The following is a 15,967-nucleotide window of genomic DNA, read 5'->3' on the forward strand; positions in this document are numbered from 1 at the left end:
GTCAAGGTCTGCACACTGGTATTTCAGCACGCAGCGTGAGTCACACAACAGCTATACATGGGGGGCAGTGGTGGCAGGGACAAAACAACTCTTCATGTTGCAGCGTTTCCTGCACGCCTGGGTTTGAGTCCTCGCAGCACAGACAAGCACAGACAGACCAGACGACACAAACACCACCATGTCCAGCCAATCCACCACACATGTCTCAGCACACGACACACGGAGAGGGACCAAGCTGCAGCATGCACACACCCCGTACTGCCATCAGCCAGCAGAACATCAAGCCAGCACCACAAGCTACCCTCTCTGCACAATTCGTTCTCTTCTATCTAAACCTTAAGTCCTGTCTTTTAGCTGACACTCCAAATCCTATCTCTGTCTACTACCCGACACCCTTAATCCTGTCTTCTGTCTGACACCCTAAATCCTGTCTTCTATCGAACACTCCAAATCCTATAATCTATTTGACACTCCAGACCCTATCTTCTAATTTATATCTAGCACACTAAATCCTATCTTCTGACACTCTATATATGACATTCTAAATCCTATCTTATACCTAAACCCCAAAATTCTTCGGACAGGTAAAGGGAGTATATAGTGATGATGTATAGAGGGGTATGGACAGGTAAAGGGGTGATGCTGTGGAGATGGGCATTGACAGGTAAAGGGTGATGATGCAGAGGATAGAACAGGTAAAGGGTGATGATGCAGAGGATAGAACAGGTAAAGGGTGATGATGTAGAGATAAGTATGGACAGGTAAAGGGTGATGATGTAGAGATAAGTATGGACAGGTAAAGGGTGATGATGTAGAGATAAGTATGGACAGGTAAAGGGGTGATGATGTAGAGATAAATATGGACAGGTAAAGTTTGATGATGTAGAGGTAAGTATGGACAGGTAAAGGGTGATGATGTAGAGATAAGTATGGACAGGTAAAGGGGTGATGATGTAGAGATAAGTATGGACAGGTAAAGGGGTGATGATGTAGACAGAGATATGGACAGATAAAGGGGTGACGATCTAGAGAGAGGTATGGACAGGTAGATGGGTGATGAAGTAGAGAGAGGTAGGGATCTGCTGGGTGAATTACCCGTGATGGTGTTGTGGGTGTGTGGACAGGTAAAGGGGGTGGATTCGGGTGGGTGAGTTACCTGTGATGGTGTTAAGGGGTGGGTGGTCCAGTTCCACGGCCAGCAGGTTGGTCTGCACTGCTGGGAAATACTCCACCAGGTGAGAGTTCTTCTCCAGGGCTGGACCCCAGTCTTGCATGGGCCGACACAGCACCTGTATTCTCTGCGGTGGACAAGACAGAATGGGGCACACTACACTTGTATTCTCTGTGTTGGACAAGACAGAATGGGGCACACTACACTTCTATACCCTGCGGTGGACAAGACAGAATGGGGCACACTACACTTGTATTCTCTGTGGTGGACAAGACAGAATGGGGCACACTACACTTGTATTCTCTGCGGTGGACAAGACAGAATGGGGCACACTACACTTCTATACCCTGTGTTGGACAAGACAGAATGGGGCACACTACACTTCTATACCCTGCGGTGGACAAGACAGAATGGGGCACACTACACTTCTATACCCTGTGGTGGACAAGACAGAATGGGGCACACTACGCTTGTATTCTCTGCGGGGGACAAGACAGAATGGGGCATACTACACTTGTATTCTCTGCGGTGGACAAGACAGAATGGGGCACACTACACTTCTATACCCTGTGGTGGACAAGACAGAATGGGGCACACTACACTTGTATTCCCTGTGGTGGACAAGACAGAATGGGGCACACTACACTTGTATTCCCTGTGGTGGACAAGACAGAATGGGGCACACTACGCTTGTATTCCCTGTGGTGGACAAGACAGAATGGGGCACACTACACTTGTATTCTCTGTGGTGGACAAGACAGAATGGGGCACACTACACTTCTATACCCTGTGGTGGACAAGACAGAATGGGGCACACTACACTTGTATTCCCTGTGGTGGACAAGACAGAATGGGGCACACTACACTTGTATTCCCTGTGGTGGACAAGACAGAATGGGGCACACTACGCTTGTATTCCCTGTGTTGGACAAGACAGAATGGGGCACACAGCACTTGTATTCTCTGTGGTGGACAAGACAGAATGGGGCACACTACGCTTGTATTCTCTGCGGTGGAGAAGACAGAATGGGGCACACTACACTTGTATTCTCTGCGGTGGACAAGACAGAATGGGGCACACAACACTTATATTCTCTGTGGTGGACAAGACAGAATGGGGCACACTACACTTGTATTCCCTGTGGTGGACAAGACAGAATGGGGCACACTACACTTGTATTCCCTGTGGTGGACAAGACAGAATGGGGCACACTACACTTGTATTCCCTGTGGTGGACAAGACAGAATGGGGCACACTACACTTCTATACCCTGTGGTGGACAAGACAGAATGGGGCACACTACACTTCTATACCCTGTGGTGGACAAGACAGAATGGGGCACACTACACTTCTATACCCTGTGGTGGACAAGACAGAATGGGGCACACTACGCTTGTATTCTCTGCGGTGGACAAGACAGAATGGGGCACACTACACTTCTATACCCTGTGGTGGACAAGACAGAATGGGGCACACTACACTTGTATTCTCTGTGGTGGACAAGACAGAATGGGGCACACTACACTTCTATACCCTGTGGTGGACAAGACAGAATGGGGCACACTACACTTGTATTCTCTGTGGTGGACAAGACAGAATGGGGCACACTACACTTCTATACCCTGTGGTGGACAAGACAGAATGGGGCACACTACACTTGTATTCCCTGTGGTGGACAAGACAGAATGGGGCACACTACACTTGTATTCCCTGTGGTGGACAAGACAGAATGGGGCACACTACGCTTGTATTCCCTGTGTTGGACAAGACAGAATGGGGCACACAGCACTTGTATTCTCTGTGGTGGACAAGACAGAATGGGGCACACTACGCTTGTATTCTCTGCGGTGGAGAAGACAGAATGGGGCACACTACACTTTTATACCCTGTGGTGGACAAGACAGAATGGGGCACACTACACTTGTATTCTCTGTGGTGGACAAGACAGAATGGGGCACACTACACTTGTATTCTCTGCGGTGGACAAGACAGAATGGGGCACACAACACTTATATTCCCTGTGGTGGACAAGACAGAATGGGGCACACAACACTTATATTATCTGTGGTGGACAAGACAGAATGGGGCACACTACACTTGTATTCCCTGTGGTGGACAAGACAGAATGGGGCACACTACACTTGTATTCCCTGTGGTGGACAAGACAGAATGGGGCACACTACACTTGTATTCCCTGTGGTGGACAAGACAGAATGGGGCACACTACACTTCTATACCCTGTGGTGGACAAGACAGAATGGGGCACACTACACTTCTATACCCTGTGGTGGACAAGACAGAATGGGGCACACTACACTTCTATACCCTGTGGTGGACAAGACAGAATGGGGCACACTACACTTGTATTCTCTGTGGTGGACAAGACAGAATGGGGCACACTACACTTCTATACCCTGTGGTGGACAAGACAGAATGGGGCACACTACACTTGTATTCTCTGTGGTGGACAAGACAGAATGGGGCACACTACACTTCTATACCCTGTGGTGGACAAGACAGAATGGGGCACACTACACTTGTATTCTCTGCGGTGGACAAGACAGAATGGGGCACACTACACTTGTATTCTCTGTGGTGGACAAGACAGAATGGGGCACACTACACTTCTATACCCTGTGGTGGACAAGACAGAATGGGGCACACTACACTTGTATTCTCTGTGGTGGACAAGACAGAATGGGGCACACTACACTTGTATTCTCTGTGGTGGACAAGACAGAATGGGGCACACTACGCTTGTATTCTCTGTGGTGGACAAGACAGAATGGGGCATACAGTACTTGTATTCTCTGTGGTGAACAAGACAGAATGGGGCATACAGTACTTGTATTCTCTGTGGTGAACAAGACAGAATGGGGCATACAGTACTTGTATTCTCTGTGGTGAACAAGACAGAATGGGGCACACTACTTGTATTCTCTGTGGTGGACAAGACAGAATGGGGCACACTACGCTTGTATTCTCTGTGGTGGACAAGACAATCAAGTATGGTGGTTGAACAGTTTGTTTGTTTCTCTCTCCTTTTTTTTCTTCTTTCGTTTTATTTTCTTTTTGTCTGTCTGTCTGCCACCTCTCCCTTCTGTCTCTCTCCTCTCACTCCGTCTTGCCCACTGTATCTTCCGCTTTCAACAATGACTTTTCACGCACACACGCACACACACGCACACACACACACACACAGATTGACTGTTTTGCAAATGTTGACAGCTCTTCAGTTCAGGAAGGTGATACACGTAACTCAGCCTATACTCCAACACTCTTTAGAACATAACTCAAGATAACTCAAGTCTCTGAGGTACACCTGAGGTACCATTCAGAGAATGGCCCAGAGCAGACAAGAGTGGCGCTTCTTCCTTACTGCCCTACATGTCGGAGGGCGTAGTGGGCAGTAAGCAAGTAACACCCCAATACTCAGGAATGAGGTCACAGGGAACAGACTATACAGAGACAAAACGGGACCGATTGTTCAGGGAGTTAACTCACTCAGTACGGTCAGTCCTCTCTTCTCCTCTACACAGACCCCTCGGATGTCCAGTGGGTGTCTGAACGACCCAACCTTTAGCTTCCGTCGTCAGAATTGTGGTATTCTTTGTCAACATTCACCTCTTCAGTATAAGAGCCTTCCGCTTGCAATATTTTGATGATGGTAACTGGGATGAAACGCTGTTAACGTCGTCTCTTTCGCCGTTCGTATGGAGAGAGTTAACAATGAATGTGGTGATAATTGGAGCAGTTACATCAACAGACAGGGACTGAACAGAGATGGGGATCAGATGATGATGGTAACGTCAACGTCAACGTTCATTGACTGAACACTAAGACATGGTTCTTACATCAAAGTCGATAGAAATGGACTGACCTGAAAAGCAAAAATAAATGTGACGATAATTTAACAATACCATCACCACAAATGGACTGACTTAGAAATACGAAAGAATGTGATGATAATCTAACAAGAACATCAACAGAAATGGACTGAACATTTTAGTAGGAATGAATGTGACGATCATCTAACAATAACATCAACAGACACGTACTGAACTGAGAAGTAAAAATGAATGTGATAATAATCTGACAATGACATCAACAGAAATGCACAGAACTGAGAAGAAAGAATGAAATGACGATAATCAAACAACAATGTCAACAGACAGAGACGCACACCCAACACCCACATCCACACCACTTACCTTCATCAGCGGGCCCTGGCCTTGCACTATTTTGCCCAGGGGCCAAACCACGATGGGGAGCACGCACAGCACCACGATGAAAAAGCCCAACGCCTCTGACCACCAGGGGTACTTGACCGTGTCGAACTGCTTGCCCAGCGTCTGGTAGCCGATGGCCGAGGAGATGATGATGAACTGAAATCAGTCACCGTAGCACAGGGATGAGGATGTACAGGCCAGGGCTATGGCTGAGGATGTGCAGGCCAGGGCTATGGCTGAGGATGTACAGGCCAGGGCTATGAATGAGGATGTGCAGGCCAGGGCTATGGCTGAGGATGTACAGGCCAGGGCTATGGCTGAGGATGTGCAGGCCAGGGCTATGGATGAGGATGTACAGGCCAGGGCTATGAATGAGGATGTGCAGGCCAGGGCTATGGATTATGGATGAGGATGCACAGGCTAGGATTATGGCCGAAGATGTACATGCCAGGGGTATGGCTGAGGATGTGCAGGCCAGGGCTATGGATGAGGATGTGCAGGCCAGGGCTATGGATGAGGATATACCGGCCAGGGCTATGGATGAGGATGTACAGGCCAGGGCTATGGATGAGGATGTACAAGCCAGGGCTATGGATGAGGATATACCGGCCAGGGCTATGGATTATGAGGATGTGCAGACCAGGGCTATGGATTATGGATGAGGATGCACAGGCCAGGGCTATGGATTATGGATGAGGATGTACAGGCTAGGGTTATGGCTGAGGATGTACAGGCCAGGGTTATGGCTGAGGATGTGCATGCCAGGGCTATGGATGGTGTACAGGCCAGGGCTATAGCTGAGGATGTACAGGCCAGGGCTATGGCTGAGGTTGTACAGACCAGGGCTATGGCTGAGGATGTACAGGCCAGGGCTATGGATGAGGATGTGCAGGCCAGGGTTATGGCTGAGGATGTACAGGCCATGGCTATGGATGAGGATGTACAGGCCAGGGCTATGGATGAGGATGTGCAGGCCAGGGCTATGGCTGAGGATGTACAGGCCGGGGCTATGGCTGAGGTTGTACAGGCCAGGGCTATGGATGAGGATGTGCAGGCCAGGGCTATGGATGAGGATATACCGGCCAGGGCTATGGATGAGGATATACCGGCCAGGGCTATGGATGAGGATATACCGGCCATGGCTATGGACGAGGATGTACAAGCCAGGGCTATGGGTGAGGATGAGCAGACCAGGGCTATTGATTATGGATGAGGATGCACAGGCCAGGGCTATTGATTATGGATGAGGATGTACAGGCCAGGGCTATGGATTATGGATGAGGATGCACAGGCCAGGGCTATGGATTATGGATGAGGATGCACAGGCCAGGGCTATGGATTATGGATGAGGATGTACAGGCCAGGGTTATGGCTGAGGATATACAGGCCAGGGCTATGGCATTGTTATGGCTGTACAGGTCAGGGGTTGTTATGGCGTTGTAATGGCTGCATAGACCAGGTTTTTTTCTTCTACGTTTTTTTTCTTTTCTTTTTTCACCTTTCTCGGGAACACGTCTTTCTTCTTCCCTTTCAGAGTTCATCCGTGACGTTATTTATATTTGGTATTTGGCGCTGTTTATAATACTGCCGTTGTGTTATGAGCAGTTTTCCGAGCACACCATGAGCTTCGGCATGTTGCTGCTCGATGTGTTCGCAATGTCTTAACTTGCTATTGAGAATCAAATTACGTTTAAACCAACAGAGACAATTGGAGGCAGGTATTCTTCATCAATCCCTCTCCATACCACACCCCCCCCTCCACCTCCCATCCACACACACAGTTTCAGTTTCAGTAGCTCAAGGAGGCGTCACTGCGTTCGGACAAATCCATATACGCTACACCACATCTGCCAAGCAGATGCCTGACCAGCAGCGTAACCCAACGCGCTTAGTCAGGCCTTGAGAAAAAAAAAGGTGAATAAATAATAGATAAGCTTACATAAATAAATAAATAAATAATAATTATAATATATAAAAAAGGTAGTAGTAATAATAATAATAAAATAATAATAATAAATAAATAAATAAATAAATAAATAAATAAGACACACACACAACTGACCAGAATGACGATGGGGCAGACGGAGGACCACATGACCCTCCACCACAGCCCCACCTTGGCGCGGATCATGTGCTGGATGTCGGCACAGAAGTGTCGCAGGCCGTAGACCCAGGAGATGGCGGTGCACATCATGATGCCCGTCACCAGCAGGGGGAAGCAGCACAGGTACTCGTCCATCAGCTGCAGCAGGTACAGGCCCCCCTGTGGCCACACACACACACACACACACACACACACACACACACACACACAGCGTCGTCATCACATATATCATAGTCATCATCATCACACACACACACATCTTCACCACACATATATCAATATCATCATCATACAGATCGTCATCACATGCATCGTCATCACCGCATACATCGTCACCACATATATATCATCGTCATCGTCACACAAATCATCACAACATATATATCATTATCGTCATCATCACACACACATACACATCGTCACCACACATAATTATATCATCGTCATCATCATACACACACATCGCCATCACATATATTGCATCGTTATCATCACCCATACATCGGCACCACATATATATATCATGATCATCATTACACACATATCGTCACCACATATAACATCATCATCATCACAAACAAATACATCGTCACAACGCATATATCATCATCATCATCACACATACATCGTCATCCACAAACCAACAGTGTCCCAAAGACACAGTGCCACAGAGACCAACAGCAGTGTTCCCCCCACCCCCGAAACACCAAAAGTGCCCCCACGGCACAGACCTGCGAGGCGAGCGGCAGGCCGAGGAGGAAGGAGGCCAGGCAGACCAGCAGCAGCATGAGCACACGCTTCTTCTTGAAGGCCGGCTGCTCGTCCATGAGGGCCGTGATGAGGGTCTCCATGGTGCAGAAGGTGGTGCCCAGCCCCATCGTCACCAGCATCAGGAAGAACAGCAGGGACCACAGCCACGGCGCCGGGAACGACAGCAAGGCCGCAGGGTACACGATGAAGGTCATGCCCACGTCTGACACACAACCACGGCAAGGCACGTGTCAGTCATCACGTACAGACCCCCCCCACACACACACATACATACATACATGCATACATACATACATACACACGCGCACACACACATGCACGCACGCACGCGCACACACAAACGCGCGCGCACACACAAACGCGCGCGCACACACACACAAACACACACACACATATATATATATATATATGGAGAGAGAGAGACAGACGGACAAACAGGAAGACAGGCAGGCAGAGACAATCAGACAGATAAAGAGAGAGACAAAGAGAGAGACATAAACACATAGACAGACTGAAACACAGACAGACAGACCAACAGACAAAGGGCAGTACAGACATACCAGACTGGATGACGTCCTGTACCGAGGCCCCCAGCTTCTCACTGAGGACACCCACCATGGCAAACACGGCGAAGCCCGACATGACGCTCATCAGGGTGTCCCCGATACACACCAACAGGGCGTCCCTACACACAGCAACACATCACACTACACATCGACACACTACACACATCAACACATCACACTACACATCAACACACTACACACATCAACACATGACGCTCATCAGGGTGTCCCCGATACACACCAACAGGGCTTCCCTTCACACAGCAACACATCACACTACACACATCAATACATCAGACTACACGCATCAACACAACACACTACACATCAACACACTACACATGTCAACATATGACGCTCATCAGTGTGTCCCCGATACACACCAACAGGGCGTCCCTACACACAGCAACACATCACACTACACATCAACACACTACACACATCAACACATGACGCTCATCAGCGTGTCCCCGATACACACCAACAGGGCATCCCTACACACAGCAACACATCACACTACACATCAACACACTACACACATCAACACATGACGCTCATCAGTGTGTCTCTGATACACACCAACAGGGCGTCCCTACACACAGCAACACATCACACTACACACAACACACTACACACATCAACACATCACACTACACACATCAACACATGACGCTCATCAGTGTGCCTCCGATACACACCAACAGGGCGTCCCTGCACACAGTAACACAACACACTACACACATCAACACACTACACACGTCAACACACTACACACGTCAACACATGACGCTCTTCAGTGTGTCTCCGATACACACCACCACGGCGTCCCTACAAACACAGCACACAGTGCAGAAAACGCAAAACAGAGAATACAAAACGTCTCAGCTTTATAGAAATGCCCTGTGTCTTCATTCTCACTTGTCCATCAACTTGATAGAAATACCCTTTGTCATCATTCTCCCTTATCGTCTGACACAAGTGAAAGTATTGCCTGCCTGCATTTAATGCCAACGTCGATGCCTCCCTCAAAAAACGCTCACGCGCGTCGCGCGCACATGCCTGCATCCACACAGTCGAGCATCAGCCTACCTACGTGCTCACACTTATATCACTCAGTGCCATTTTCAGTCATGTAAACATTTGAGGTTTCACGACAGCAAAACATTTTATTCATTAGTCCTGAGAACCATCACCACAACACAGCCACAGACCACTTCCTGAATACCACAGCTCCCCCACACCACCCCTACTCCCCTTCCAAACCCCAACACCCCTCCCAACACCCCACAACACTCCTAATTACTCCCCCTCCCCCCGCCCCACCTCCCCTGACCTGTAGACGTTAGCTAGCCAGCGCCCCCCACCCCTTCCCCCAGACCCCCCCCCCCACTACACTCCTACTTACTCCCCCCCCCCATCCCCCGCCTTGACCTGTAGACGTTGTTGTGGAACCTGTTGTAGCTGGACCCCACCCCCACCCACCACCCCTTCCCCCAGTCACTCCCCGCCCACCCTCCCAGAACACCCCTAATTACTCCCACCCTGACCTGTACACGTTGTTGTGGAACCTGTTGTTGCCAGCCAGTGTGCACAGCCCTCCCCCCTCCCTCACCCTCACCCCCCCCCCGCAGCCCCCCTCCTCCACCCCACACTCCCCCACTGACCTGTAGACGTTGTTGTGGAACCTGTTGTAGCTGGCCAGCGTGGTGAGGCCCCCCCAGCAGACGGAGAGGGAGAAGAAGACCTGGGCGGCGGCGTCGCCCCACATGCGGGGCTGGGTGAGCAGCGCCCAGCGCGGGGTGGTGTAGAAGTGGATGCCGTCACTGCTGCCCGTCATGCTCACGCCGCGGATCAGCAGCACCAGCACCGCGATGTACGGCACCAGCACCACCACGTAGGACACCTGGAACCCCGTGCTGCTGTCTACCGGGCGTCACGTGCATTGTCACAGTCCGTCAGGTAAGCTGTAACTGTGCGTCACGTGCACGGTCACTGTGCGCCATGTGAACTGTCACCGTGCTTCGTGTGCATTATTGTGCATCACGTGCATTTGTCACTGTGCGCCATGTGAACTGTCACCGTGCGTCACGTACGCTGTCACTGTGCGTAATGTGCACTGTCACCGTTGGTCATGTAAACTGTCACTGTGCGTCACGTGAACTGTCACTGTGCGTCCTGTGCGCTGTCACTGTGTGTCACGTGCACTGTCACTGTATGTCACGTACACTATCACTGTGCGTCGCACGAACTGTCAGTTGTGTGTCACGTGCATTTTCACTGTACGTCACACGAACTGTCAGTTGTGTGTCACGTGCATTTTCACTGTGTGCCACGTGAACTGTCAGTTGTGCGTCACGTGAACTGTCACTGTCCGTCAAGTGCACTGTCACTGTGTGCCACGTGCACCGTCACCGGGAGTCACGTGCTCCGTCACTGTCACTGTGCGTCACACTCACCTTGCCGGCAGTCTTGATGCCGCGGAGCAGGCAGAAGAAGGCGATGACCCAGCAGAGCAGCAGGCAGAGCGCCATCTGCCACTTGATGTTCCCCAGGTGGCCCAGGCCGCTAGACACGTCCAGCACCGAGCGACTGCAAGGGACAGGGCGGTGTGTCATGCGACACGTGCTGTTTTGAAACAATCTTTAGTCGAAACATCAAAGCAGCTGCACAACAGATAAAATATCTCCACTTTTTTTTTTTTTAACTTTCTATTCCTTTCATGCACTCTTCAGCTTTCTATTCCCTTTCCATGTCAAGACTGTCTCCACTCTTCAACTTTCTATTCCTTTCCATGTCAAGACTGTCCCAACTCTTCAACTTTCTATTCCTTTCCATGTCAGGACTGTCCCAACTCTTCAACTTTCTATTCCTTTCCATGTCAAGACAGTCTCCACTCTTCAACTTTCTATTCCTTTCCATGTCAGGACTGTCCCAACTCTTCAACTTTCTATTCCCTTTCCATGTGCCAGGACTGTCCCAACTCTTCAACTTTCTATTCCTTTCCATGTCAAACCGTCTCCACTCTTCAACTTTCTATTCCTTTCCATGTCAAACCGTCTCCACTCTTCAACTTTCTATTCCTTTCCATGTCAGGACCGTCTCCACTCTTCAACTTTCTATTCCTTTCCATGTCAGGACCGTCTCCACTCTTCAACTTTCTATTCCTTTCCATGTCAAGACTGTCCCAACTCTTCAACTTTCTATTCCTTTCCATGTCAGGACTGTCCCAACTCTTCAACTTTCTATTCCTTTCCATGTCAAGACTGTGCCAACTCTTCAACTTTCTATTCCTTTCCATGTCAAGACTGTCCCAACTCTTCAACTTTCTATTCCTTTCCATGTCAGGACTGTCCCACCTCTTCAACTTTCTATTCCTTTGCATGTCAGGACTGTCTCCACTCTTCAACTTTCTATTCCTTTCCATGTCAGGACTGTCTCCACTCTTCAACTTTCTAGTTTTCTAGTCCTTTCCATGTCAAGACTGTCTCCACTCTTCAACTTTCTATTCCCTTTCCATGCGCCAGGACTGTCTCCACTCTTCAACGTTCTATTCCTTTCCATGTCAAGACCGTCTCCACTCTTCAACTTTCTAGTTTTCTAGTCCTTTCCATGTCAACACTGTCTCCACTCTTCAACTTTCTATTCCCTTTCCATGCTCAGGACTGTCCCAACTCTTCAACTTTCTATTCCTTTCCATGTCAAGACTGTCCCAACTCTTCAACTTTCTATTCCTTTCCATGTCAAGACAGTCTCCACTCTTCAACTTTCTATTCCTTTCCATGTCAGGACTGTCCCAACTCTTCAACTTTCTATTCCTTTCCATGTCAGGACTGTCCCAACTCTTCAACTTTCTATTCCTTTCCATGTCAAGACTGTCCCAACTCTTCAACTTTCTATTCCTTTCCATGTCAGGACTGTCTCCACTCTTCAACTTTCTATTCCTTTCCATGTCAAGACTGTCCCAACTCTTCAACTTTCTATTCCTTTCCATGTCAAGACCGTCTCCACTCTTCAACTTTCTATTCCTTTCCATGTCAAACCGTCTCCACTCTTCAACTTTCTATTCCTTTCCATGTCAGGACTGTCCCAACTCTTCAACTTTCTGTTCCTTTCCATGCGCCAGGTCTGTCTCCACTTTTCACCTTTCTATTCCTTTCCATATATTCCTTTCCGGTTCGTCACCAGTAGAGAACAGACAAAACACACACACACGACGTAACGCCAACGTGAAGACAGTTGCAAAAAAGGGGAAAAAAAAAAGCCAAATTTGGTATTGGCAAACACAATGTTTCCAGAGAAAATGGAAATGTTAAAGTTTACCACGGACATACATACATACATACAGATAGACACACACACACACAGTCGAGCACCCGGTTATAACACAGACTCACTTTTGTTTACACAAGTGAGTAAAAAAAATCAGGAAAAAGTAACGAAAGCTTTCTCCACATTTGAAAGAAACCAGTCAGGTGCCAAAATTTTTTCATTTTTTTTTCATTCTTAGTGTCAGTCTTTACAGACTAACCGATCACACAGAGAATTATCTGGGTTGACATCATTCCACTGTCCCTTCCCCTCATCTCTGAGAGCCCCCTCCATCCCCTCTCTCTGAGAACCCCCCTCCCCTCCTCTCTGAGAACCCCCTCCCTACCTCTCTGAGAACCCCCCCCCTCTCCCCACCTCTCTGAGAACACCCCCCTCCCCTCCCCACCTCTTTGAGAGCCCCCACCCCCATTGCCACCTCTCTGAGACTCCCCCACCCCTTCCTCTCCTCTCTGAGAACCCCTCCTCCCCGACCCCACCCCTCCACACACGCACTAGAAGTACTCCTCGCTGGAACTGGTGTAGTTGGTGCCTGCAGTGTGGTAGCTGGCCACGGCTTCGGGCCCCGCCACGTCCCTAAGGGTGCTGACACACTGTCCGACACTGTCGCTGTCGTGCGCACTGCAGTTGGTCAGGACGGGGTAGCAGGCCGTCAGGTTTCGAACCGCTGGCCACTGCAGCACCGTCTGGTTGACCGCTGAGCAGTTGTCTGCCACGTACTTGTTGATGGTGCACTCTGCCCAAGAGATCACGAAACCGACCATAAGCGCAGTCACGCTACAGCCCCCCAAAATCTGACTTAGCTACATGGTGCGTATCGTTCCGACGCATAGACACAAACACCTGAAAACTATTTCATAATTAAACAAAACGCAAAAAAAAAAAAAAAAAATCTTTTTCCTTTCTCACACGCTCTGCACCTACGCCACTTCTGCACCAGCCCAACGATCTGACAAAATCCCTTTCATGTTGCTGAATCGCTCACGGCTGTATTAAGAAAATTCCTTTCATGCTATGAATCGTTAATTTAAGGACTCAGTTAAGTAATTCCCTTTTATTCTGCTTCGTTAAGGACTGAGTTAAATAAATCCCTTTCAGTTGCTTCTTCGTCAAGGATTGAAGCAAGTAAACCCCTTTAATGCTGCTGAATCGTTAAGGACTGAATTAAGTAAATCCCTTTTATGCTGCTGATTAGTTGACGGTTTTATCGAGTGTATCCCTCTTATGCTGCACGATCGTTCGGGCACTGGCAGGAACTTTGGCAAGACATATGGCTACCTTTCTTCACCCTTCTTCCTCCTCTTTTCTTCTCAACCCCTGTCTCGTTTTGTTTGGATTTCACATGACTCTGTCCCGTCCTGTCCCTGTTCTCTGTTCTTAGACTGCTGTCCAGCAGGACCTACCGTGAGCCACACAGTGGATGATAATCAAATAAATGAAATAAATCGTTTCTTTATATCGCGCTGAAACTAATGTGGTAAAGCGGCCCAGACAGGTGCAACACGAATTACTCGCGTGCTCTGTTCCACGTGTTGTTACAAAAGGACAGGTGCAGCACGAGACACTCACGTGCGATGTTCTAAGTGTTGTTACAGGACAGGTGCAGCGCCAGATACTCACGTGCGGTGTTCCACGTGTTGTTGCAGAAAGGCCTAGAAGCCAGTTGCATTGCTCGGACGGAAGAGCCTAGTATGTTCGTAACCCGCTACAAACTGTGTGTAGTATGGAACTGACCAATAGCCAAGTTCGGTCAACGTATGCATTTAGTCACGTGTAACTGTCAAAAAGTTAGAACCAATCAATGCAACTGACACCTCAGGATACGAGATACTCACGTGCAATGTTCCACGTGTTGTTGAAAGAAAGCCCCGGGCACGAGATACTCACGTGCAATGCTCCACGTGTTGTTGAAAGAAGGCCCCGGACATGAGATACTCACGTGCGGTGTTCCACGTGTTGTTGCATAAGGCCCCAGGACACGTTCGTGTATTTATCTGCAGTCTGTTCATCTGAGATGACGATTATCGGACTGTGGCCCAGGACACGAGACACTCACGTGCGGTGTTCCACGTGTTGTTGCAGAAGGCCCAGGGCAGGCGCGCGGTGAGCGAGGTGAAGAGGTAGTGGAAGGCCCAGGCGGTGACCATGTTGTAGTAGATGGACACGAGGGCCGAGATGAGCACCATGCTGTAGCCCACGCCCTTAAAGAGCGGCGCCGCCTTCCACACGGTGATGGGCCCCAGGCTGGCGAACTGCCCGAACGCCAGCTCCATGAACACCAGCGGCAGGCCGCAGAACACCAGCATCACGAGGTAGGCGATGAAGAACGCTCCTGTAGGGCAGCCGCCAGGCACAGCGTTAGTCTGAACACTGCTCCCCACACACTGCTTCCCAACGCTGTACCCACACACTGCTCCCCACACACTGCTTCCCAACACTGTACCCACACTGCCCCCATTCTGTTCCCACACTGCCCTCCCCTCCTCCAGTGCCCCCCCCCCTCCACTGTTCCCAGCACATTGCCCCCCCCCCACTGTTCCCCACACTGTCCCCAGCACATTGACCCCACACTGTTTCCCCACACTGCCCCCCCACTGTTCCCCACACTGTCCCCAGCACATTGACCCCACACTGTTTCCCCCCACTGTTCCCCACACTGCCCCCCACAATGCACCCCACACTACCCCTCCCTCACACTGTCCCTCACACTCCCCCCCCCCCACTGCCCGACACAGTCCCCCCCCACTGCCCCTCCCCCACACTGCCCGACACACTGCCCCCCCGCACTCCCCCCCCACT

The 15,967-nt window shown here is 49.7% G+C and overlaps 1 protein-coding gene across 1 annotated transcript in view; it reads right to left on the reverse strand.

The window, feature by feature from the left end:
* The window catches only part of LOC143284311 (uncharacterized), a 191,126-nt gene that overhangs the window by 16,888 nt on the left and 158,271 nt on the right, over window positions 1–15,967 (reverse strand). The window contains exons 15-23 of the mRNA XM_076591017.1: window positions 15,225–15,500; window positions 13,664–13,904; window positions 11,299–11,431; window positions 10,507–10,745; window positions 8,837–8,961; window positions 8,237–8,478; window positions 7,464–7,664; window positions 5,384–5,557; window positions 1,157–1,298 (exon numbers count right to left, since the gene is read on the reverse strand). Of these exons, the coding sequence (XP_076447132.1) occupies window positions 1,157–1,298; window positions 5,384–5,557; window positions 7,464–7,664; window positions 8,237–8,478; window positions 8,837–8,961; window positions 10,507–10,745; window positions 11,299–11,431; window positions 13,664–13,904; window positions 15,225–15,500 (1,773 nt within the window). The remainder of the gene's footprint in view (window positions 1–1,156; window positions 1,299–5,383; window positions 5,558–7,463; window positions 7,665–8,236; window positions 8,479–8,836; window positions 8,962–10,506; window positions 10,746–11,298; window positions 11,432–13,663; window positions 13,905–15,224; window positions 15,501–15,967) is intronic.

Source organism: Babylonia areolata, chromosome 7, assembly GCF_041734735.1.
Source record: "Babylonia areolata isolate BAREFJ2019XMU chromosome 7, ASM4173473v1, whole genome shotgun sequence".
Lineage (NCBI taxonomy): Eukaryota > Metazoa > Mollusca > Gastropoda > Neogastropoda > Buccinidae > Babylonia > Babylonia areolata.